General features: G+C 43.3%; 1 protein-coding gene across 5 annotated transcripts in view; it reads left to right on the forward strand.

Annotated features, from left to right (window-relative positions):
• The window catches only part of LTK (leukocyte receptor tyrosine kinase), a 257,225-nt gene that overhangs the window by 147,371 nt on the left and 84,639 nt on the right, over positions 1-25,215 (forward strand). For all 5 annotated transcript variants that reach the window (XM_033953192.1, XM_033953193.1, XM_033953194.1 and 2 more), the window contains exons 5-6: positions 1,120-1,257; positions 3,861-4,016. In XM_033953192.1, the coding sequence (XP_033809083.1) occupies positions 1,120-1,257; positions 3,861-4,016 (294 nt within the window). The remainder of the gene's footprint in view (positions 1-1,119; positions 1,258-3,860; positions 4,017-25,215) is intronic.

The following is a 25,215-nucleotide window of genomic DNA, read 5'->3' on the forward strand; positions in this document are numbered from 1 at the left end:
GAACTTATGACGAAGGAGTGAGGGGCATGAACTTGGGGCACAGAATGGAGAGAAGGGAACATGTTGGGACACAGAAGGGAGAGAGGGGACACAAACTTGGGACACAGGAGGGAGGGGGCATGGCCTTGAGATGAGGGAGAGAGGGAAAGATGCTGAGGTTGGGGATGGAATAGAAAGTGAGAATTGTTGAACATGGGTGTGAGAGGTAAAAAGATGGTGTACATGGGGTGAAGTTAAGAGAGAGAAATGTTGGGAGAGGGATCAGTGGGACAGATGGAAAGGGATGCAAGAGGGAGGAATGTTGGACATGGATAGTAGTGGAGGGAATGGAGGAAATGATGTGGTATGGTGCTGGAGAAGGGTGATAGAAGGAGAAATGTTGGGCATGGGGCTGGTGGGCAGGGTCAAAAAATGATGCACACAGTTCGGGGAATAAGAGGGAGAAATGTTGAATGGGGCAGTAAAGGGAGATGGAGAAAGGCACCCTGGATCCCTCCCTCCCTCTCCCTCTCCCTCTCTCTCTCTCTCCCTACTCCTTTTGCAGCAAGGGAGGGAATGAGAGAGAGAGAGATGGTGGGCAGTGAAAGAGAGGGACAAGTTGCATATGGGGGTGAAGGGGAGAGGAAGAAATGCTGTGCAGGGGTGGGGAGGGGAAAATGACTGTGCTTTGTGTAGTTTAATTTTGTGGTTACTATTATGTATTGTTAATAAGATTATATTGTGTGTACAGGTACTTGGCCACTGTGCGAGCAGGCTACTGGGCTTCATGGATCATTGGTCTGACCCAGTAAAGCTATTCTTATGTTCTTATGTACCCCTTTATGAATTTATCATCCAGCCAATAAATTGTTGCTTGATGCATCATTGTTCTGGCATATTAGACTGGATGCATATTGGTCTTCTGTCTTCTATGTTGAAAGTGCTAGCTTATTGGGTAGACTGGATGAACCATTCGGGCCTTTTATCTGCTGTCATTTACTATGTTACTGTGTTATGTTGTTTAGTATATTATGTATGTCTTATTGTAACCCGCCTACAATGGTAGGATAATGCGGGGAAAATAATACTCAGTTTACTCAAGAATTTGTTTCAGGTTCTATGAAATTTATTTTTAAACAGATGAAGTAGGTCTTCACATTTCCCCGTGCAAAAATGGCTTTGATTTTCCATGCATGTATGGAGGCTGCATCACCCACCTACAGGTTTGCAACTTTTACACAGACTGTCCTAGTGAGGAAGATGAAGGCACAATTTGTAGTGAGTATAAAACGTGTTCCTTCCTTCATATGTTTACCAAAACAAGTGTTCATTTCTTGTAAAAAAAATATGATAATAGGGAAAGGAGTCTTGTATACAGCCTTTTTGTTGCTTTGGCATTTCAAATCTGACATTCAAAGCAGTGGACACTGAAGGATTAAGTGACTTGACCAGGGTCACAAGGAACAGCACTGACTGCTCTGTGTGTGTATATGTAGAAGAGCAATTTTGAACTAATGTTCCAGCACTGCTTCTAACCTTGCTTGGAGGCTGATGTAAGAAAGGGCTGGGGGCTTTCTCACAGCATAGCACAGCTTCTACCATGAGCATAGCTACTGCTGAGCAAGCCCAGCAAAATGCCCAGGTCTGCCCAGTGATAGGGGCTGCCTGCAACTGAACCCTCTCCTGGACATCCAGCATCCCTCCCTTCCTTTGCTCCTTTGCATGGGTCTAACATCTCTTTACCTTATCCCCCCACTCTCTACCTTATCCTCCCCACTGCAGTACTCCAAATGCGCCAAGGGTCACTGGCAGAAGCAGAGAAGACAACAGGCTGCCTCCAGCTGGCCCCCCAGGGCCTTTCCTCTGCCACATCCTGCCCACAGAAAGTTGCATCAGAAAGGCAGAAAGGCAGAGGAAAGGCCTTGGCATGCCAGCCAAAAGCATCCTTTTTCCTCACTACCTCTACTGCTGACCCGTGGAACATTTGGAGGACTGGGGGGGGCTGGAGATGTGCTAGACCCATGTGTGGGTGCAGGGTTGATGGAGAGATGCCATACCTGCTGGGAGAGGGGATAGAGGGGCAGATGCTGGACCTGGAGGGGAAGCACAGACAAAGAGAGAGAGAGGACTAGGGAAGAAATTCTGGACCAATGGATAGAGGGAGGGAGAGAGAGATGTCAAACCATACAGGATGGGTCAGGGGTAGAGGGTGCAGGAGGAAAGGAAGAGAGAGAGAGAGAGGGGGGAAAAGCTGGACAGGAACCCAGAGAAAAGACCCTGGGCATGGAGGAAGCATAAAGAGAGGGGCAATGCTGGACACATGGGGATGCTGAAGATGGAGAGAGGATGGGGACAGGTACACAGAAGGAAAACACTAGACAGGATGGGTAAGGGCACAGAGGAAAAATGGATGGTGAATACAGTGAGAGAAGAAATATCAAAAGGAAACCCTGGAAAGAAAGCTAAGAAAACAAACAAACAAACTCAACAGAGAAAAGAGACAATAGGACCAAAATCATGCTCAGATAAAGGTAGAAAATGTATTTTCTTCTGAATTTATTAACTGTAATACATCAACTTTGGGAAATGTGTACCTGATATCTTGCTTTTAAGTTTCTATTATAATGACAGGTATTCTACACATGTCTGGAATGTGTTTGCTTTTTACAGGATTTATTTACTGGATCTCTGAAGGGGTTCCCCCCACCCACATACTTCTCACCCTCACTGACCTCACTACCTTGGGAGACAGGCTGTAGTAATGGTTTCATCTTAACTTTTCTGCCCAAGTTCCGCTCAGTCCTAGCTACGCCACCGATTTCTGCACACAATTTTCTGCGCTACCGTGGCTGCGCAGTGCTAAAAGGAGTTGTGCGCATGTGTAAACTATGTGTGCACAAAATCTCATGGTGATGAAAGAATGAGCCATTAAACACAGATATGAAGAAGTATGCAAAATACCATCAGGTCAGCCCAAAGCCACAGGATATAACTGGTTCTGTTTCCACTGTTAAGGACATTTTCATGGATGTTTCAGTCAACTGTACTGTTAGTTTGGCTCATAGTGACAATGACTTTGTCACTCTTATTTGAGTATCATCTGAAGAAAGAAAGGGTGACAAGGCAAAACTTATTTTATTTTGTTGTATGCACCCTGCTTTCTGCTTTTGCCTCTTGTTTTTAGGTCCACAAAAACTTGCTGCTTCAGCCTCAAAATATCACAAAGTCTGCATTGATCAAAGTTTTTTTTGATGGAATCTGCAGTTCTGTAGTCTGTACCACATAATGTCAGTCTTTGAATCACTCTGAAGGACAGATTTCAGAATGTTGATAGTGATATAGAATCAAAGTTTCTTCATATCAATACCGAAGTCAAAAGATGAAGTAGCAAATGTTATTGGTGACTCTTGGGAAGACACCAAGACATGACATCGGGTTTTCAGGAATTCTCCCATGAATATGTGTGAGATTATTTATATGCACTACCTCCATTGCCTGCAAAATAGATCGCTTGCATATTCATTGTGAAAATCCTGAAAACCCGACTTGGCAAGGGCCGAGCTTGGTCACCTGTGATTTAGCTCATCTACTGAATCCCCTTCTATAATGTCACTGCACGCCACTGGATGGATAAGAGATTTCTAATTTTTGTTACTTCATGTTCTAATTTGAGGTGATGTTATGGACTTAGATGCTGAAATACTTTAAAGGATGATTCCACGAGGTTTTCTCATGAGATTTTTGTTGTTTGGATACATTCCTGGGTTGCAATCCTAAGATACAACATAGTTAATGGGCAAGGTGAATGAGCCTTGTACAAATCTTATTCTCTTTGCAAATTTCCTGTCCTTTTATGTTCTCCCTCTTGTTTTCTCTTTCAGTGCAGAGGCTTCCAGAGGGAGCGTACTGTTCTTTTGAAGCAGGAGCTTGTGGCTGGACTCTGAATGACACGGCAGCTGTAACCTGGTCCTTCAAAGATTCAGAAAATATAGCACATAAAATTCCATTCCTGGGATCTTCTTTACAAGCTACTAAAAGTATGCAAATCTAAAATGTACTCCAGTCAATATTCAGCTGGCATGGTGAGCATTTTTGTAAATGCTTATCACCAGTTGCTAAGTTAGACCCAGATAGTCAGTGCTGAGCCATGTCCGGGCACCGGCATTGAATGTCCAGGTCGGTTATGACACCTAAAGTTATATGGGAACGACCGATATTCAATGTCATAGCTGCATAGCTACCCATGCAAAGTTATGAACATAAGAATAGCCTTACCTGGGTCAGACCAGTGGTCCATCAAGCCAAGTAGCCCATTATCATGGTGGCCAATCCAAGTCCTTACTACCTGGCCAAAACCCAAGGAGTAGCAACATTCCATGCTACTGATCCAGGGCAAGCAGTGGCTTCCCACATGTCTTAATCAATAACAGACTACGGACTTTTTCTCCAGGAAATTGTCCAAACCTTTCTTAAAAACCAGCTACACTATCCGCTCTTACCACAACCTCTGGCAATGCGTTACGACTGCTGTTTAAGTGATCCTACTGTACTTTATCAGTTAGCTATGTGGGCACCAGCACTGAGTATTTCCATTGTCTGCAAAACTTTGACACTGTTTGGACTCCACTACTGAACCATCCCAGTTCTGCCCTGACAGTACTATGATAACACAAAGCAACAAAAAAAAATTTTTTGGAATCATCTGACAACACAGCACATTTTTCTAAATCAATTTTCACTCTGATTTCAGATCTGACTAATGCTAGTTTATAGCGTTTTAGCATATAGGGCTTTAAGAACTGCAGCATCAGCTTAAAGAAATGTTGCCATGTCTTCAGTCCAAAGTCATATAAGCACACAGCATAGCATAATTATACTGGACTGTGTCACTTAGCAACCAATATTTCTTCAAAAATGCTTAGAGAATAATTTCTTTTTGTGAGTTGTGTCTGGATTGTCACGGTACAACATCTAGCAGTAGTCGGTCATCATACTCTCATTCCAGAATCCTTGGTAGCGACGCTCCATTAACTGAATGTCCTGGTGAAAACATTCTCCTTACTCGTCATTCACCATACCAAGATTTTCCAGAAAAAAGTCAAGATGTGAGTGCAAAAAGTGTATTTTTAATGACATGTGACAACCAAGTTTCTGATATGAGTTAAGGAGATTCTGAACTCCTTCCTTGTATGGTTGTCCAGAAAGTTTTCCACTAATCACTTGAATGCCTCCCAAGCTTCAAGCTCAGATGCTGAGAATGATTACTTAAAATCTTCATCCTGCTTAACGGACTTGATCTGAGGGCTTATAAATATCCCTTCTTTCAGTTTTGCAGTGCTGATTTTTGGAAATTTCTTAACAAGATATTGAAAACCTGGCAAGTTTGCTTTACCCAAGACCTTTTCCAGGTTCTTCATCAACCCCAGCTTGATATGAAGAGGTGGAAGAAATATTTTATGAGGATCCACCAATGGCATAAGTTTCACCCTGCTTGTCCCTGGGTTATAGGTATCCCTCAGCTTCCAGACACGCTTGACAAAATGTTCAGCTATAGATCTGCTATCCCACAAGCATAGGAAACAGCACTATTTAGTGAATCCTCCTTGCATTCCCATTAGCATGCCAATGATCTTCAGATCACTACAGATGTTCCACTGATGTGTTTTATAATTGATTGCTTCTAGTAAATTCTTCATATTCTCATAAGATTCCTTTAGATGAGCAGAATGGGCAATCGGTATACTTGGTTTGGAATTTTCATTGTGCAGTAACACTGCCTTCAAGCTTCTCTGTGAAGAATCGATGAAGAGACGCCATTCATCTGGCAATGCACTTGTGACAAACTGTTGAAGAGTCAGTTGATGTCATGATAAAAGCACAATGAGCCATTTACAGTGAAGAATGTTGTTAAGTTATGATTCCATTTTCTGTAATGAGTTATATTAGCATCTTTTGCAAACAAGTGCTTTTGCTTAAGCCTTGAAGCAAGAAGTTCTGCTTTTTCTTTTGAAAGATTTAGATCACAAATAAGATCATTGAGCTCTGCTTATGTAAAGGTTGCTGGTTCTGAATCTTCATCATTAACATAATCAGGATCAGATAATTCTGGATTGTGACCAGCTACTGCATCATCATCACATTCCTCATCATGTTCCACAGAAGCAAATCCATCTTGTGGAGGTACAGAGACAGGCAGTGAGTCATCATGAGGAACAGGCCTAATAGCAGAATCCAGAGTAGAATATATAATTTTGTGCTCAGTTTTAGCTGAGAATCCACTTGTGTTCACAAGGCAAAAGTAGCAATCTTTAATATGGTCTCACAGTTCCCTCCATATCATTGGGATTGCAAATGACATCGCTGCCTTTCGTCAATTGAGCCAGTCACGAAGTCTGTTGGAACAACTGGTACAGATGATATGTGGAGCCCAAGACTTATCCTGGTCACCCAGTGGACAGCCAAAGTACAATTTGTATACCTTCTTCAGATCTACAGTAATTGGGCAACGTTGTGCTTTCATTGTGAATGAACCACAGATGTAACAGAACCTATCTGGATGATTAGTACAATATCTTGGCATGATAAAGACTGATATTAATCAACGTAAATAATGTCTGTAGCATAAAAAAACAAAGATAACTGTTATTAACCCTCCTTATACGTTTATCCTATAAATGCATGATATATCACCCAATTAACGTTTATAATTATATATAATGAGCCTCATCACAAAAATGTGATGTGCTAGTGAAAAACTAAACACAGATTTGAAATCAGCATGAAAAATACTACATTAACTTTGATGAAAATGATGTGTTGACCGGTGTAATCAGAGAGGCTATTCAGCAACAGTGCCTGGTTAGAAGCTGCTGAGTATCCCTTTCTGAGGTGTACAGTGTGATTTAGTTAGACAAGAGCCTTTCCTAACTGGTTAAATCCTTTTGAATATCAGGCTCACTATATCTTATGTTCAGCTTCATTGACTACCCATACAGACTAGGCCTTTTGCCTAGTTATGTGGCGGAACACTTTGTTTTTAATTAGCAACCCGGAGTTTGAGAAGGACCACTTATTTTGCTTTCACCTCAGTAAAAGAAAATACACAGAAGAAATGCTTGAGTTGTATGCTTTCTCATCAAATAGCTCAATGGGAGTCTGCGTTTCTCCCTCTGGTACACAATAGTGTCTTCTTATTTAGGGCTCCTTTTACTAAGGCGCGCTAGTGTTTTTAACGCGCTGAGGATTAGCGCACACAAACCCCACGCTAAACGAAAAATACTAACGCAAGCTGTATGGAGGTGTTAGCGCACCTTAGTAAAAGGAGCCCTTAGATTTGAGGCGTATATTAAAAATGTTTTTATTTACTAAATCTCTGGGGGTGATTGTATGTTGATGTAGTACTGTATTTAATGATGTCAAATTTATATTTTCGCTGTTTTTCTACAGCTTGATTCTTTTTTTTCTTTTTTTTTTAAGTTTCAAAGTTTTATTATGAAATGAAAATACAAGAGAAAATATAGAATAATCTGGAAACAAATACAACCAGAAATCAAAAACAGAACATACGATGAAAGAGTCTCAGCTTGACTATTTTGTTAGCCGCTGTGAATTGTAAACTCAGTCAAAAAATATACTGAAGGGGTGACTAACTCAACCACTAGATGAATACAGTAGAGTGATTGAAGGAAAATATTTGAAAAAAGAAAAAAGTCACTACTTGAAAAGGTCACTTCATAAAGATGTAGTCATAAACCTTTATTCATATTTTTGTACGAAGAACTCTGCTCAGAGATATGAAGGCATAGTGTTCCGTCTCACCCACCAATCACTGCAGTGTTCAATACATACAGATTTCTCTTGGTTTAAATACTAAACTGTTGTGTTGCTAGCTGCTAGAGCTATGCTTAATTTTTAATAGCAATAGCAAAAATCAAAGAAGTCATTCACTTATCTTTGAAAAAATAGCTGGTTTCGACGTGCCATGTTTCGAATCTGCGTCAGGGCACCTCCAGTCCAACTTTATATGTTGTGTCGGTTCCCTGACGTAGATTCGAAACGTGGCACGTCGGAACCAGCTATTTTTTCAAAGATAAGTGAATGACTTCTTTGATTTTTGCTATTGCTATTAAAAATTATGCATAGCTCTAGCAGCTAGCAACACAACAGCTTAGCATTTAAGCCTGGAGAAATCTGTATGTATTGAACACTGCAATGATTGGTGGGTGAGGCGGAACACTTTGCCTTCATATCTCTGAGCAGAGTTCTTTGTTCAAGAATATGTATAAAGGTTCATGACTACATCTTTATGAAGTGACCTTTTCAAGTAGTGACTTTCAGCTGTGAATTGTAAGGCTCAGCGGGCTATAAATAAAGTATTATGTTATGTTTATGTTATGGAAAGAACCACATACAATATATTCCTCTCTTCATGTTGTTCTTCAGTTTCTGAGTTACACTCTTATTCTTGTTTTAGGAAGCAAAATTAAGTAAACCACTTTATACATTCTATCAAATTGAAAAGGTAAAATTCAGTTTAGATAAAATAATTGTTTTGGGGTTTGTTTGTTTTTTAATTACAATATGTTGTTTTAGGAGGGAATATGGCCCTTGTGGCTCAGCAAAGTGGAATGACATAATTAAAATGCATGACCAGTTTAGTATCAGCTTCTCCTAGCACGAATCACCATAGGGAATTCTATGGCAGTCTTTGTTCTGGAAGAATCACAATTATTCTAGACTTACTGCAATTTCTCACCAAAAGAGTCAATAGGGAAACTTTAGGAAAGTGAGCTAAGAGAGAGCTCTAGGATACTCACATCCATATCTCTCCAGAATTGTTCCAGCTGCTGCTGAGCTCTCAGCTTGTTCAGTCTTTACTGCTTCCTCATAATTCATAAACAAGGTGTGCTGGCTATATGGGCCCTGCAATGGAAGTAAGCAGGACAGATAGGGATTTCTGGGTTTTACTTCCATTGAAAGCAATGGAAGTAAAACCCAGATGTCTCAATCCGTCCTCCTTTTCCTGGAGCTATAAGGTAACCCTAGCGAACTGTGACCACTATTCACCATTCATGTCACTGTGTTCACATATTTGTGGAGCTGTGCATTTAAAAATCAGCCTTCTTTGTTTTCGCTTTCACTTCTGAAAATGGCCACCAAGCGTCCAGGAACTGAGTTGCAAGCAACAACTCCAGAAAGAAAGAAACATGCATGCACGGCCTAACACTGGTTTTCCTATAGGATCCATTATTCACTTTCCGTGGTTCTGAGGAACCACATGTATGGCTGGAACCTAGCATCTATTTTGCCATAGACACATTGTTTCGTTATTTGTGAATTTGCAGTTCGTAAAGATTTTCGAGAACCATATTGCTGCAAATAGCGAGAACACACTATAGCATACAGTATTTTAGATGCATAAATGCTGTAGAGGAGCAGATAGGAATCATTTTATAGAGGACTTCAGCATTTTTGTGCCTAAGTAGGGAGATGTGCATGTATAAAGTAGGTGCACAGACACTTAGGAGTTAATTCTCTATAAATCGCTTAAAGTTGGGCACCAGGTTCAGTGCTGCCCAATTCACAATTCGAATCGATTCACTGATTCAGTTTGGCTGAATTGATTCAAATTGATTTGTTTTGGTGTAGTAAGGGGGGGTGCAAAGGGGCGGTCCTCCCTGGGTGCCATGTTGGTGGGGGCGCCGACACCCCACTCCTCTCTGCCTCCCCGCCTCTTCCCATTCCTCCCCTTCATGCGCGCGTCCCCTTCCCTTCTCCCATACCTCGTTGAAGTTGTTGTTTGCAGCGGTCAACAATGTGCTCTTTGCGACGCTGTGGGTTCTCCTGCTGTCACTTCCAGTTGCCGTGCATAGGATGCGACATCAGAAGGAGAGCTAACAGGGTCGCGAGGAGCACGTTGTTGACCGTTGCAAACAGCCACTTCAACTAGAGGTATGGGGGAAGGGAAGGGGGCGTGCGCGTGAAGGGGAGAAATGGCTCTCCCAGATCTTGGAACTTAGTGTACAGTTTTGAGTATGCACAGACAGGCCTTCCTGTGCATAACCGCCTCCTCAGGGTGCTTAGAGAGCTGTGTGATGTCCTGGCAGAGCCATTGTCTGTGCTCTTCAATCTTTCCTTGAAGGCGGGAAAAGTCCCCTTGGACTGGAAAACAGCCAATGTAATCCCACTCCACAAAAAGGGCTGCAGGACAGAGGCTGAGAATTACAGACCGGTGAGTCTCACATCCATAGTGAGTAAACTCATGGAAACACTAATTAAGCATAAATTAGATACAATCCTAGACGAGAAGAATCTACGGGATCCCCGCCAACATGGATTTACCAGAGGCAGGTCCTGCCAATCCAATCTGATTAGTTTCTTTGACTGGATAACAAGGAAACTGGATGTGGGTGAGTCCCTGGACGTCGTTTACTTGGACTTTAGTAAAGCTTTTGATAGCGTTCCGCACCGCAGACTATTGAACAAGATGAAATCAATGGGACTGGGAGAGACGTTAACTATATGGGTCGGTGATTGGCTAAACAGTAGACTTCAGAGAGTGGTGGTAAATGGTGCCCCTTCAAAAACGTCGGAGGTGATCAGTGGAGTGCCTCAGGGCTCGGTCTTGGGCCCGATCCTCTTCAACATATTTGTGGGAGATCTGACTCAGGGGCTTCAGGGTAAAATCACATTATTCGCCGATGACGCCAAACTATGCAACATAGTAAGTGAGAACACTTTACCAGACAGTATGACGCAGGACCTACTTCTATTGGAACATTGGTCCTCGACTTGGCAACTAAACTTCAATGCTAGAAAATGTAAGGTCATGCACCTCGGCAGCAGGAATCCATGCAAAACTTACACACTAAATGGTGAAACCTTAGTTAGGACCAAGGCGGAACGTGATTTGGGGGTGATCATTAGCGAAGACATGAAGACTGCCAATCAAGTGGAGAAGGCTTCATCAAAGGCAAGACAAATGATGGGTTGCATCCGAAGAAGTTTTATCAGCCGGAAGCCCGAAGTTATAATGCCATTGTACAGATCCATGGTGAGGCCTCATCTGGAGTATTGTGTACAATTCTGGAGGCCACATTACCAAAAGGATGTGCTGAGAGTTGAGTCAGTTCAAAGAATGGCCACCAAAATGGTCTCGGGACTCAAAGACTCCCATATGAAGAAAGGCTGAATAAATTGCAGCTATATTCACTTGAAGAACGTAGAGAGAGAGGAGACATGATAGAGACGTTTAAATATATCACCGGCCGTATTGAGGTGGAAGATGATATCTTCTTTTTTAAAGGCCCCTCTGCCACGAGAGGCCATCCGCTGAAAATCAGGGGTGGGAAATTTCATGGCGACACCAGGAAGTTCTTCTTCACCGAAAGGGTGGTCGATCGTTGGAATGAACTTCCACCTCAGGTGATTCAGGCCAGCAGCGTGAAGGATTTTAAAAGGAAATGGGATACACATGTGGGATCTCTAGGGGGGTAAATTCAAGGGGGTAGGGTTGTTGGAGTGGGCAGACTTGATGGGCTGTGGCCCTTTTCTGCCGTCATCTTCTATGTTTCTATGTTTCTCAGCATCTTGATTTTGTTATTTTCTGTTCAACTGAATGGACATGAATTATCCTTCATTCTTCATTCAAAAATGCGACAAAATGTCACTAAGTCAAGGTTTTGTCTATGCCTAAAATGTAGCAGAAACATTCAGAACTTTGACACATACATGTTAAGGATAATTCTGTAGGAGGGCACCACTCTAGATGCTGGTTATAGTACTTTTGTTAAGCCTATTCTGTAAAAGAAAAGGCACTTACATAACTAGAATACTAGTTAAATGGCTTATGGCTAGGCACAGTCCAACAAAAAGAACACAGAGGTATGGAAAAAGTTGAATAAAACACGCGGTCCAGTGCAGTATGGTGAAAGACAATTTTATTCAAATGGGTCTGACACACACAGAGGAACACAAAGTATGCGAAGCCAATACAGGACAATAAGCAATAATAAAAGTAAGTGTGAAAACAACTCCAGCCCTTGGAGAGTGGTCAAGATGGCAGAATGGTCTCAATGCTGTGAGTGAGATTGAGTTCTCTTCTGAACCGTTACCTTTTTCTTTTTCTTTTTTTTAAATTTTATTTATTTATCAATTTTCAAAAAACATATCAAGTATACACTTGTACAGAAAGGGGGAGCTAATAAAGGAAAATAAAAAATTCCAAGTTAACATTAATCACAATAAAGGGAAAAATAATCATAAACTCCTCCTCAAATCCTCAATTCATGGATCCAAGAAGTATAACAGTGAGCCTACTGAAAAGAATCATAAAAATATACAAAAAGAAAGACAGGAATACAGTCAACTGGAGGAAGTAACCTAATTAAACAATGAGCACTCATGTTGTTGTTGTCCCAGCTTTCAGATGTGCAGCTGACAGAAAGGTTGAACCGTTACCTTTTTCACAAGTTCTAATACCTCATACCAGGAGAAAGGGGACTGTTAAAGGCAGTCTCTCTGCGGCCCGGTTTACTCCACAAAGTTGGCTACAGATTGACTACTTTACCATTAGATGTTTATTGATGTCAGCCAGGCAGCCTTGTATTGGTGGCAGTCATGCGAGCAACCGCCACATTGGGACATGAAACTTCATTATTGCCAACAGAATCTAACATACTGCTATATTTCAAGTCCTACTTGGAGCTCAGCAGAGAGTAACATGCTGCCAAAGTTGCTGCATCTGTGGACTTTGTTGTGTGAACAGTCAAGCAAAGAATTAGGAAGTTTATCCAAACTTTCTTATCCTGGAGGAAAAGTCTATAGTCTGTTATTGAGAAAGACATGGGGGAAGCTATTTCTTGCCCTGGAACGGTAGCATGGAATGTTGCTACTCCTTAGGTTTTGGCCAGGTACTAGGGATCTAGTGGCCACCGTGAGAATGAGCTACTGGGCTTGATGGCCCATTGGTCTTACCCAGTAAGGCTTCTTATGTTCTTATGAGTCTATCTAAAAGGTATTGCAAAAATTGGATTTAACGGTTACCTGATCTACATTTGAGGTAACAACTCTTGTGGGTAAAGTAGATCAGGTGGCTAAAACAATAGAACTGGTCAAACTTGATTTTACTAACCAACTGGAACAAATTTGAGTTAATGTAAAAGATCTTCAGGAATTCAAAGCTACCGCTGAACGAGACAAGATGGTTATTCATAGAAGGATTGAGTAGATTGAAAATTTTCATAGAAGGCTCATTCTTCAGGTGTTAAACTTCCTGAAACTCCTTGGCATTCTTCCATTAAATATCTTTAAGAGATATTTGATTGAAGTCTTGAAAATTATTGCTGAAGCTACTCCTCTGTTGAAGAAAATATATTATTTACCTATTTTTCCAAAAAAATGCCCAAAGAGACGGAGGGGATCCTGGTGCAACAGGCCCATCTTGTTATTAGAAATATATCTGCCATCCTAGAAGATTCTATCAAAAAGACTACTCAAAGGTCCACTTTATTGGTCTTTTTTGTGTTTGAGCAAAACTTAAATGCCAAATTAAGACCTGTTTTTAGGCAATCTCATAAGATAGCTTTTTGTCTATGAGAAATGAAGACAAAAATATTTAGGAGCCTTGTTTTTGCTGGATTACCCCTGTAAATGTTTGGTTAGATTGGTGGGGGGGAACCAAATATGTGGGGTGTTTGTTTTTTTTGCTTCTGATCAGTTGAGGGCCTTCCCAGATAGAATGAAGATCATGTAAGCATTTAAAGGATACTGCCTTTCTGTCATATACATTCTATGCCGGAACTTTCTGTATCCCTTCTGGGCTCACAATTTGGTTTTATACCAGGGACAATGGAGGGCTAAGTGACTTACCTAGGATCACAAGGAGCTGTAGCGGGAATTGAACCTAGTTTCCCAAGTTCTCAACTTACTTCATTAACCATTAGGCTAGATTTGTTAGTTAATTAAAAAGAAAGTGGAGTTTAAGTAATCATTTTAATACTTAAAGTAGGGATGTTTTGAATTACTGTTTCCACTCTCTCATTTTAATTTGTGATGTAAGGAAGGCTGAGAATTTCTTTATATTTCGATTTGATACTATTCTTATAAATTCTGTCTTTGCCTCTGGATCAAGAGCAGTCTTGTTATCGAATTTTGAAAAATAAAAATACAAAGTTAAAAAAAAACCCAGCTCCAGCCCTCTTCAACAGCTCAGAAGCAATGCTTATATTTCAAATAAACATGTCTCTGAAATACAAATCTAAGACTTTCAGAGAAACATGTGGGAAGCACCTGCTCTTGAGACAGGACCACTTAATCTAATTGGCGATGCTTGCTTGATAGCATATGGCCTATTATATTTCCACATTTAGATGATTCTTATTATAATTTAATGTTTTTACTAACCAAGAAATCATCTATTTTAGTCTGAATTTCTTCCATTAAGGTGCCTGTGCATAAGAATATAAGACAGACCTTGCTGACAGACCAAGGTACATTGAGCACATCCTCCTGCCTCTGACAGTAGCCAGCCTGGGTAACAAGTACGCAGCAGGTGCCAAAAAAATAGCTCCATATTCTCTAGTTAATTTCCAGAGATGAGCAGTGTCTCTCTCAGGTTTACATGGCTATGATTTTTCCCAAACCGATTGGTGCTCAGCATATCAAATGATATGCACACTAGTCACGTGGAACAGCGCCGGTGGCGTTTGCTCAGAAGAGTAGCCGTTAGCACAGCTCCTCCTCCTGCCTGCCCAGACTGTCAAAAAAGCAACTCCTGCTCTCCCTGTAACATTCAGCCACTGTGTTCTTTGAGATTCAGGGAAAACCAGGCAGGTTTCCAGAAGGAGTAGTAATTGTTTTAAATTCCCTACGAGAGAAAGCAGGTCCTCCCCAAACAAGAGACCAGTCCATAAGTTAAAGAATTATAAATATCCCTACCTAGAAAAGCAAGACACTAGCTTCTAGAGCAGGGGTGTCAAAGTCCCTCCTCGAGGGCCACAATCCAGTCGGATTTTCAGGATTTCCCCAATGAATATGCATGAGATCTATTAGCATACAATGAAAGCAGTGCATGCAAATAGATCTCATGCATAATCATTGGGGAAATCCTGAAAACCCAACTGGATTGCAGCCCTCGAGGAGGGACTTTGACACCCCTGTTCTAGAGGAAATTAATACTCTCCCAGTTCCTGGAGAGGGAGGGATAACAAGTGACTTTTTGATTCCTGCCTGCAGTAGGAGCCCAGAAGCAGGCAGGCAGAACACTCTGAGGAATGTAGTTGAAAAGTCAGGAAACCAATGAGAAACAGAAAGGAGAGCAACTCAGGACTAGTGTTGCCCAATTCAGGGAAACTTTTTTCAATTTGATTCGATTTGGCCTATTGAATCGATTTATTGATTCAATTCGATTTGATTTGCTTTTCACGCCCAATCTGGCGTTTTTTGGTTTTTTTTCAAACATCCTGACAGGTTTATTTTGTAGCCTCTTCACCCACCCCACCCCCCTATGATCTCTCTAACCCCACACTGGCACTGTGGTGCAAACAAAATAAACAAACAAAAAAGACTTTTCCTCTCTCTGTTAGGTCCTAGCTCATACTTGCTGTCTAACACCAGCTCTGGCAGGATACACATTTCAAATCTGACATATTGCAATCACAAAATAGAAAATAAAATTATTTTTTCTACCTTTTGTTGTCTGGTCATTTTATTATTCAAATCATGCTGGTTCCAGGCTCTGGTTTCTGTTTGTCTTCTGTCAAATCGCTCACCAGGGTCTCCTGCTCATTTGACGTTTTCTTCTTTCTCCGTGTTCACCATCCATCTTCCATGTCTGTACCTTCCCTTCCACTGCCATATCCAACATTTCTATTTCTTTCCCACTGTCTACTCTCAATCGCTCTCTCTCTCTCTCTTTCTCTCTCTCTTCCTGCCTCATGCCCTGCATCAAACCTCTCTATTCCCCTCCATGTGCATGTATCCCTATCCTCTACCTCTTCTACTTTCTCCCTCTTACCTCTTTCTACCACTTTGTTGCATCTCTCCCTTCATCTCCTCCCCATGTCCAACAATTCTTCCTCTCTCCCCCAATGTACAGCAGCTTTCCATCCCTCTTATCCCCCTGTCCAACAGCTTTCCATCCCTCCCTCCCATTCCTATGTGCAGCAGCCTTCCATCCCTCCTATATCCCTGTGCATCACTTCCCAACTGATCCCCCCACTCACCCACCCACCCACCGTGAGACCTGACATATTTTTGGGCCCCCCCTAATGCAGCAACAGTAATAGTAGAGGCCGACTGGCATAGGCAACACTTTGAAGAGGCTGTTCATGGCCTGCCGCATCAGTGACATGACAGACAGAAGGCCCCAGCGGGGCAGGTCACAAGCAGCCCGTTGAAAGCACTACCTCTGCTGGCCAGCCACCGCCATTGCTGTTGCTGCTTTAGGAGGCTTGGATTATTTTGCAGAATGAATCGATTTGAATTGGCAAATCGGGACATATGTGGGCTGGAGATGCTGTCAAAGCCTTTTCCAGCCTATCCTAAACTAGATTGCCATATATAGGACATAGACCATACAAGTCTGCCTGGCACCAGCCTTAGTTCTTCACAGTTGGAGTGGCCTTCTAAGTACCACTCAACACATCCACACATATACAGCCATTTAGGTTTTGCTTATTTTTATACCATCCATTTTCTAATTAGAGATCCTCAGTGTTCATCCCACACCTTTCTGAACTCTGTCACCATTTCTGACTCCACCGCTACCCTCAGGAGGGCATTCCAGGCATCAACCATCCTCTCCATGAATAAGAATTCCCTTACATCACTCCTAAGTCTACCACTCTGCAACCTCAATTCAGGCACTCTAGTTGTACCATTTTCCCTTCTCTGGAAAAGATTTGTTTCTATATTAATACCTTTCAATTATTTAAATGTCTGTATTATATCTCCCCTTTCCCTTCTGCCTTGAAGATAGTTCCTCAAGGCTTAACATAGCTGCATTAAAATTAACATACCTTAATATGTAAATGAAGGAGTGCGTTATTCAAATGAGGTTGTCTTAAACAAGAGAGACATCAATGTTTGTATGAAAAAACTATCAGTAAGTGACGGGATGTCTCATAACGGAAAAAGGAAAGAATAGACAATATCTGTGTTGTCTTTAAAAAAGGTACCAACTTGTTTGTCCTAGTAAGTGATACTTACTCTATTAATAATAATAATAAAAGCCTAAATCAAATGTTAAAAGGTCTTTGCCAATAGTTGTCATCCTGTCTCTATAAAACACATGGAGCGATGCTCTCAATAAATGTCACACATGCTCAAAGTGTTCTTTAAAAGAAAATTGGTGCACCCTAATCGTAAAATTGAAAGAAAAAAACAAATTGCTATAAAAAGTATTTTTAAAAAACATTGACACACAATAGTAATGAGGACAAAAGCTAATCAGTGCCTCCCATTTGTCAAACTATATGTTTGAACTAAAAGGAGAACTTGCTGAGTCGGCAGCCCACTATCCCACCATCTATGATCACATAATGAGCTCTACGGCCCTGATTCTATAAAGTCCGCTTAAAGTTAGACGCCAATATTGGCATCAATTCTGTAAACGTAGGCACCTATTTGAGAATCACGCTTAGTATCACCTAACATTTGGGCATCCCCAATTTATTCCAGGGTTTTCTTTGCTTAAAGACGGGCGCCAATGTCAGAGCCTAAAAGCACCTAATTCTATCTGGAAATGTTATTTTGCTTTGGATTTTTGTATTTATCCTTTTCATGAAGTTTAATATGCAGGATGTTTTTACGCAACTTTTACATCCACTGTCAGGGATGGGGTGGAGATGGGGATTTTCTTATCTAAACTTACTGAGTATGCTAGGTTTGGTGGTGGGGGAGTTCTGTAAATTTACTTAGGTTTGTTATATCTTTCTGGAAGAGGGGGATATGTATTTGCACTTGTTTTCATAAAAGGGCAAACTGTACATTGTGGGTTCCTTCTGGTTCCATTGTTTGTATTTTATCTTTACTTTGTATTTCTTGCTTATCCAATAAAACAATTTTGAACTATGAAAGGTGGTAAACAACTTAAAGTAATTAAAATACACTTTCACGAGAACAACATAGAATGTCAGGTGGAACATGAACAGCACAGCTTAGGTTTGGATGTAATGTGCAGTAAAAAAAATGGAGGAAAAAACCTCAGACTAGGACCCTCCCACCTCCACAAAGGTGGTTAATAGGTGGTTAGGCGTTAACCTCATTGGCAAAAAACCTCGGTTGCACTCCAGAAAGTAAAAACCTTTAGTGCTGAATGATAGGAGAAATAACTTTCAACTTATCTTCTGTTGATCGTTGATCTGTTGAAAGTTATTTCTCCTATCATTCAGCACTAAAGGTTTTTACTTTCTGGAGTGCAACGGACGTTTTTTGCCAATGAGGTTAATGCCTAACCACCTATTAACCACCTTTGTGGAGGTGGGAGGGTCCTCCATTTTTTTTTTTTTTACTGCACATTACATCCAAACCTAAGCTGTGCTGTTCATGTTCCACCTGACATTCTATATTTTTTTTGTGAAAGTGTATTTTAAATACTATTGAGTTTTTCCACAAAATCCGAGTTTCTCTAGCTAAACAACTTAAAGCAAACCTTGAGAAACTGCAAAGGATATCAGAAAGGGTGAATACATGTACATATGTGTAGAGAGATTCTGCTTAAAGGGACAGCAAAAAAAAATAAGTGAGAGGTGAGGAACCTCTAGGGGCTATGTTTGAAAGATTAAAAACATTTCTATGTGTAGTGAATCAATGACACAGGAGGCGAGGCCAAAAATCTTCTACCAAAAAATACAAATAATGAATATGTCCAGGATTTATATTATTTCATTAGGATTCATGACATAGTTATCTTGGTTTGTGTTCGAGTAGGCATATGATTATATTATATGGTTTGGGGAGAAGATTGGCCATATCTGGTGTCGTAATCTTGACATTACAGGCTCTGATTTGAGTGTATCTTTCCTGGTTTGTGGGGTGATGGGTATGTAGAGAGCTTGATCATCTATCGAGATGAAAGAGGTGGTTTGTGTCTTGTTTGGTTTCTGATATGTATGTTATGTATAAAAAAATTATATATAGGGGAATGTGACGAAAGGGCTATTTTGTCTGAGGACCTTGAAAATCAAAGATAGAACTTATAATTTGGCCCTGTAGGAACAATATATAGTGCCAAAATCTGAATAATTATTTGGATAATGTAGGACAGTCAAAAAAAAAGCTGTCCTATGCTATCTGGAGTCCTGCCTCTACTGTCTGAGCAGCACTTAAGTCAACAAGTGTGCATGAACAGAGTATGTGTGGGAGTGCCAACGTTGACAGCTGAAGTGTGCCACCAACTTGAGCGCTGCTCTGGCAGCACCTGTAAGACTTACAACATAAGAACATAAGAACATAAGAAGCGCCATCTCCGGATCAGACCTTCGGTCCATCAAGTCCGGCGATCCGCACACGCGGAGGCCCTGCTAGGTATTCACCTGGCTTATTTTATAGCCAACCATATCTTTATATGCCTATCTCAAGGAGATATGCATCTAGTTTGCTTTTGAAACCTAGGATTGTCGATTCCGCAATAATCTCCCCTGGGAGAGTATTCCAGATGTCAACCACTCTCTGTGTGAAGCAGAACTTCCTGACATTGGTCCTGAACTTGCCCCCCCTTAGCTTCATTTCATGTCCTCTTGTCCGTGTCAAATTGGACATTGTAAATAATCTTCTCTGCTCTATTTTGTCAATTCCTTTCAGTATTTTGAAGGTCTCGATCATATCCCCACGCAGTCTCCTTTTCTCAAGGGAGAACAATCCCAGTGTTTTAAGTCGATCCTCATATTCCAGTTTCTCCATACCCTTCACTAGTTTAGTTGCTCGTCTCTGCACCCTCTCCAGCAGTTTTATATCCTTCTTTAGGTAGGGAGACCAATGTTGGACGCAGTATTCCAAGTGGGGTCTGACCATTGCCCTATAAAGCGGCATTATAACTTTCTCCGATCTACTCGAGATTCCTTTCTTTATCATGCCCAACATTCTATTTGCCTTATTTGCCGCTGCCACGCATTGTGCCGACGGCTTCAGGGTCCTATCTATCAGTACACCCAGATCTCTTTCTTGTTCACTTTTCCCCAGAGTTGCACCTGACATTCTGTACTCGTATTCCTTATTTTTACTGCCTAAATGCATTACCTTGCATTTCTCCACGTTGAACTTCATCTGCCATTTCTCCGCCCATTTTTCTAACCGACACAAATCGCTCTGGAGTTCCTCACTGTCCTCCTGCGATCTGATTGCCCGGCAGAGTTTTGTGTCGTCTGCAAACTTGATGATCTCACTGGATGTTCCGTTTTCCAGGTCATTGATATAAATATTAAAAAGGATCGGCCCAAGTACCGAGCCCTGGGGCACACCACTAGTCACTCTCTCCCAGTCGGAGAACTTCCCATTTATGCCCACTCTCTGCTTTCGGTTTTCCAGCCATTTGCCTATCCATCTTTGTATATCTCCCTCTATGCCATGGCTTTGTAGCTTCCTGAGAAGTCTTTCGTGTGGAACTTTGTCAAATGCTTTCTGGAAGTCCAAGTATATTATGTCCACCGGCTTTCCACTATCAATTTGCTCGTTCACGGTCTCAAAGAATTGGAGTAAATTCGTCAGACACGATTTCCCTTTCCTGAATCCATGTTGACTGGGTTTCATCAAGTCGTGTGTGTCCAAGTGCTGAACTATGCTATCCTTGATCAGTGATTCAATCATCTTGCCGGGGACAGACGTAAGACTCACAGGTCTATAGTTGCCCGGTTCTCCTCTCGATCCTTTTTTGAAAATTGGCGTGACGTTCGCTTTCCTCCAGTCGTCTGGTATCTGACCAGTTCTGATTGACAGGTTTGCAAGTTTTTGCAATAACTCTCCAATTTCAATCTTCAATTCCTTCAAGACTCTCGGGTGAATTTCATCCGGTCCAGGTGATTTGTCACTTTTAAGTTTGTCGATCTGATAGTATATCTGGGCTAAGTCCACTTCAACTGTGGTGAGGCTGTCTTCTATTTCTCCTGCAAACACTTTCTCCGCTTCAGGTATTGTTGAGGTGTCCTCCTTCGTAAAAACGGACGCAAAGAAGGAATTTAGTTTGTCTGCGATTTGTTTATCTTCCTTGATGTACCCTTTTCTTCCCTTGTCGTCCAGGGGTCCCACTGCCTCTTTTGCAGGTTTTTTCCCTTTCACGTATCTAAAGAAGGGCTTGAAGTTTTTGGCCTCCCGGGCTATTTTTTCCTCATAGTCCTGTTTTGCTTCCCTCACCGCCTTGTGACATTTCTTCTGTTCATCTTTATGTTTGTTCCAGGCTTCGGTTGTCTTCGTGCATTTCCATTTTTTGAAAGAGTCCTTCTTTACCTTTATGGCTTCCTTCACCTGTATGGTAAGCCATGCCGGTTCTCTTTTGCCTTTAGTTCTCCGATCTTTGGAAATCCTCGGAATGTAGAGATCTTGTGCTTCTGCAATAGTATTTTTCAATAGGCACCATGCCTGATCTACTGTTTCAAGTTTGTCCACCATCTTCTCGAGTCGTTTTGTTACCATGGATCTCATGCAATCGTATTTACCCTTTTTAAAGTTTAAGGTGGTGGTTAAGGTTTTGACATGTTTCCCTTTCCCGATGTCAAGTTTAAAGTTGATTACATTGTGATCACTCGTTCCCAGTGGAACCATGACTTCTACTTCTGTTATCGGTCCAGTGAGACCATTTAGGACCAAGTCCAAGGTGGCGTCGCCTCTTGTCGGCTCTTTTACCATTTGCTCCAGGAAGCAATCCCCTAGCACCTCCAGGAACTTGGCCTCCTTGCCGCAGTTGGAGGCTCCTAGTTTCCAGTCTATTCCTGGGAAATTGAAGTCTCCCAATATAACTACATTGCCTGTCTTGCATACTTGTTTGATTTCCTCCATCATTTCTGAGTCAGTGACTTCCGCCTGTCCTGGGGGACGATAGTAAAGGCCAATTTTTATATCTGCGCCATTGCGACCAGGAATTTTGATCCAGAGGGACTCCAGCTTCTCTTTCCTGTCTGTTGTACTCATTCCAACAGAATCTATTTCTTCCTTAACATATAGGGCAATACCTCCACCTTTCTGCCCTTCTCGATCTCTTCTATATAGTTTGTATCCCTGTAGTACTGTGTCCCATTTGTTTTCTTCATTCCACCATGTTTCTGTTATGCCAATGATATCCATGTTCTCATGTCTTGCTATCGTCTCTAGTTCTCCCATTTTGTTTCCTAGACTTCTAGCATTTGTATACATACATCTAAGTTCCCTTCGTGTTACCTTTTTGGACCTTCTACTCTTGGCTGTCCTTACAGTTTCATTTACGGTATCCTTTACTGCTCCTGTGTTATCTCCCATGTTTGCTGTGTGGTCATCCCCTCCTGTGTCTGAGTTGTCCTTTCCTGCTTGTTCTCCTTTGTTGGCTGTGAGGTCGACCTCTCTTGTGTATGAGTAGTGGTCCTTTGTTCCTACGTCGGGGCATCCTGTTGTCCGTGCCATCGACCGGTTGTCGACTGTCGGCTTTCCCCTGTCCTTCAGTTTAAAGCCTTCTCTATTGCTTTCTTCATGTTGCCTGCCAAAACTCTTGCTCCTTCCTTGTTGAGGTGTAGTCCATCCCTTCTGTAGTACTTGCTTTTTCCCCAGAACGCCGTCCAGTTGCGCACGAAGTCGAAGCCTTCGTCTTCGCACCATCGTCTCATCCAGGCGTTGATCACTTGCAATTCCCCTTGTCTCTTTCCATCTGCTCTTGGTACAGGGAGGATTTCAGAGAAGGCCACCTTCACCTCCCTGATCTTCAATTGTCTTCCAAGTGAGCGGAGCTGGCCCTTCATCTCTTCCCTGTCATACTTCCGCCCGCTCACATCATTTGTTCCCACGTGGATAAGCACAGCGGTGTCCACTCCCCGTGCGCCATCTATGATCCTGGAGATCCTGCTGGTCACATCCTTTACTCTTGCTCCAGGCAGACAGGTGACGACTCTGTCCTCTCTTCCTCCTGCGGTGTGGCTGTCCACGTGTCGTATAATGGAGTCGCCTACGATGATCCCCATCTTCTTTATTCGGGAGTTCCTTGGGGGGCGTAGGTCCACGTCCTTGGAGTAGGGCCAGTCATCTTCCTCCAATGATACTCTTGAAATTGTTTCCTGTTCTTTGGGTGGGGGGACATCTTCCTGTGCTCTCACTATTCCTCCTGTTGTGCGGTTGTCTCCTATCTCGTCTTCGTTTTCTTCTGTGTTTGCATGGATGTCTTCTCTCCTCACATGTGTTTCCTGAGTACAGTTTTCCAGCCCTGGGATCTCTACGTGGTGCTGATGGGCTTCCTCTATGAACGTTTCTAGATCCTTGACCTCGTCGTTTGGGCTGTACTCCACTAGAATCTTCCCTTGTGCTCGGATTCTGTCTTCGAGTTCCATCACTGTTCCCTCCAATAGTCTTACCTGACATTTCAAGCTATCCATCTCCATGCATCGATCGCAAATGTATGCCTGGATCCCCGAAGGGAGGTAGTCATACATATTGCAGTCGATGCAGAAGACAGGAAAGCTCATCTTCTGACTTCCTTGGGCTTCCATTTCGTGCTTCACTCGTGGGTTGTCTGAGTGATTTGTTGTGACCTACTGCTGCTCTTTTTCCTACTGATCCTACCTCCCCCTTACCTTCTGACTTCCTGACTGCAAGCTTCCTATTTGAGTGAGTCTGTTTGTGTTACAGTGCCTGTGCCTTTGTGTGCTTGTGTCCCTTGCCTGCTGCTTCCTTGTGTTGCTTGCCTTGTTGTCTCTCTCGTGTGTGCTGTCTCTGCTCTACCTCACCTTGATTGTATGTGCGGGTTGGTTTCTTTTGTGTCTGTCTCTTCCTTACCTTCTGTGGTTGTCGGTTCCTTACCGGTCTGTTCTCCTCTGGTGTTCTTGAGAGTAGCGCTCGTCCCTTGCAAGGCCCTTCGCAAAGGCGCTCTCGCTAAGGCGAGCGCCTTTACCGCACGCCTTCGCCGCGCGCCGAACGGCTGGGCGCCGTTGGCTCCTCCCCTTTTCAAGGGGGAGTCCGGCGCTGCCTGTGACGCTTGGGGGGGGCGGAGCGAACTCTCGCCGCTACCCCGAGCCTACTGTCTTCCTCCTCCTGCTTGCTTCGGTGCCCGGCACCAACGCTGCCTGTCTCCTCTGCTTCCTGCTTCCCTTCTCTCCTCTCTCTTCGGCACCGCGTGTGCCGCGCTGGCTCCTCCCCTTTTCAAGGGGGAGTCCGGCGCTGCCTGTGACGCTTGGGGGGGGGCGGAGCGAACTCTCGCCGCTACCCCGAGCCTACTGTCTTCCTCCTCCTGCTTGCTTCGGTGCCCGGCACCAACGCTGCCTGTCTCCTCTGCTTCCTGCTTCCCTTCTCTCCTCTCTCTTCGGCACCGCGTGTGCCGCGCTGGCTCCTCCCCTTTTCAAGGGGGAGTCCGGCGCTGCCTGTGACGCTTGGGGGGGGCGGAGCGAACTCTCGCCGCTACCCCGAGCCTACTGTCTTCCTCCTCCTGCTTGCTTCGGTGCCCGGCACCAACGCTGCCTGTCTCCTCTGCTTCCTGCTTCCCTTCTCTCCTCTCTCTTCGGCACCGCGTGTGCCGCGCTGGCTCCTCCCCTTTTCAAGGGGGAGTCCGGCGCTGCCTGTGACGCTTGGGGGGGGCGGAGCGAACTCTCGCCGCTACCCCGAGCCTACTGTCTTCCTCCTCCTGCTTGCTTCGGTGCCCGGCACCAACGCTGCCTGTCTCCTCTGCTTCCTGCTTCCCTTCTCTCCTCTCTCTTCGGCACCGCGTGTGCCGCGCTGGCTCCTCCCCTTTTCAAGGGGGAGTCCGGCGCTGCCTGTGACGCTTGGGGGGGGCGGAGCGAACTCTCGCCGCTACCCCGAGCCTACTGTCTTCCTCCTCCTGCTTGCTTCGGTGCCCGGCACCAACGCTGCCTGTCTCCTCTGCTTCCTGCTTCCCTTCTCTCCTCTCTCTTCGGCACCGCGTGTGCCGCGCTGGCTCCTCCCCTTTTCAAGGGGGAGTCCGGCGCTGCCTGTGACGCTTGGGGGGGGCGGAGCGAACTCTCGCCGCTACCCCGAGCCTACTGTCTTCCTCCTCCTGCTTGCTTCGGTGCCCGGCACCAACGCTGCCTGTCTCCTCTGCTTCCTGCTTCCCTT

Source organism: Geotrypetes seraphini, chromosome 7 (genome assembly GCF_902459505.1).
Source record: "Geotrypetes seraphini chromosome 7, aGeoSer1.1, whole genome shotgun sequence".
In the NCBI taxonomy this organism is placed as follows: Eukaryota; Metazoa; Chordata; class Amphibia; order Gymnophiona; family Dermophiidae; genus Geotrypetes; species Geotrypetes seraphini.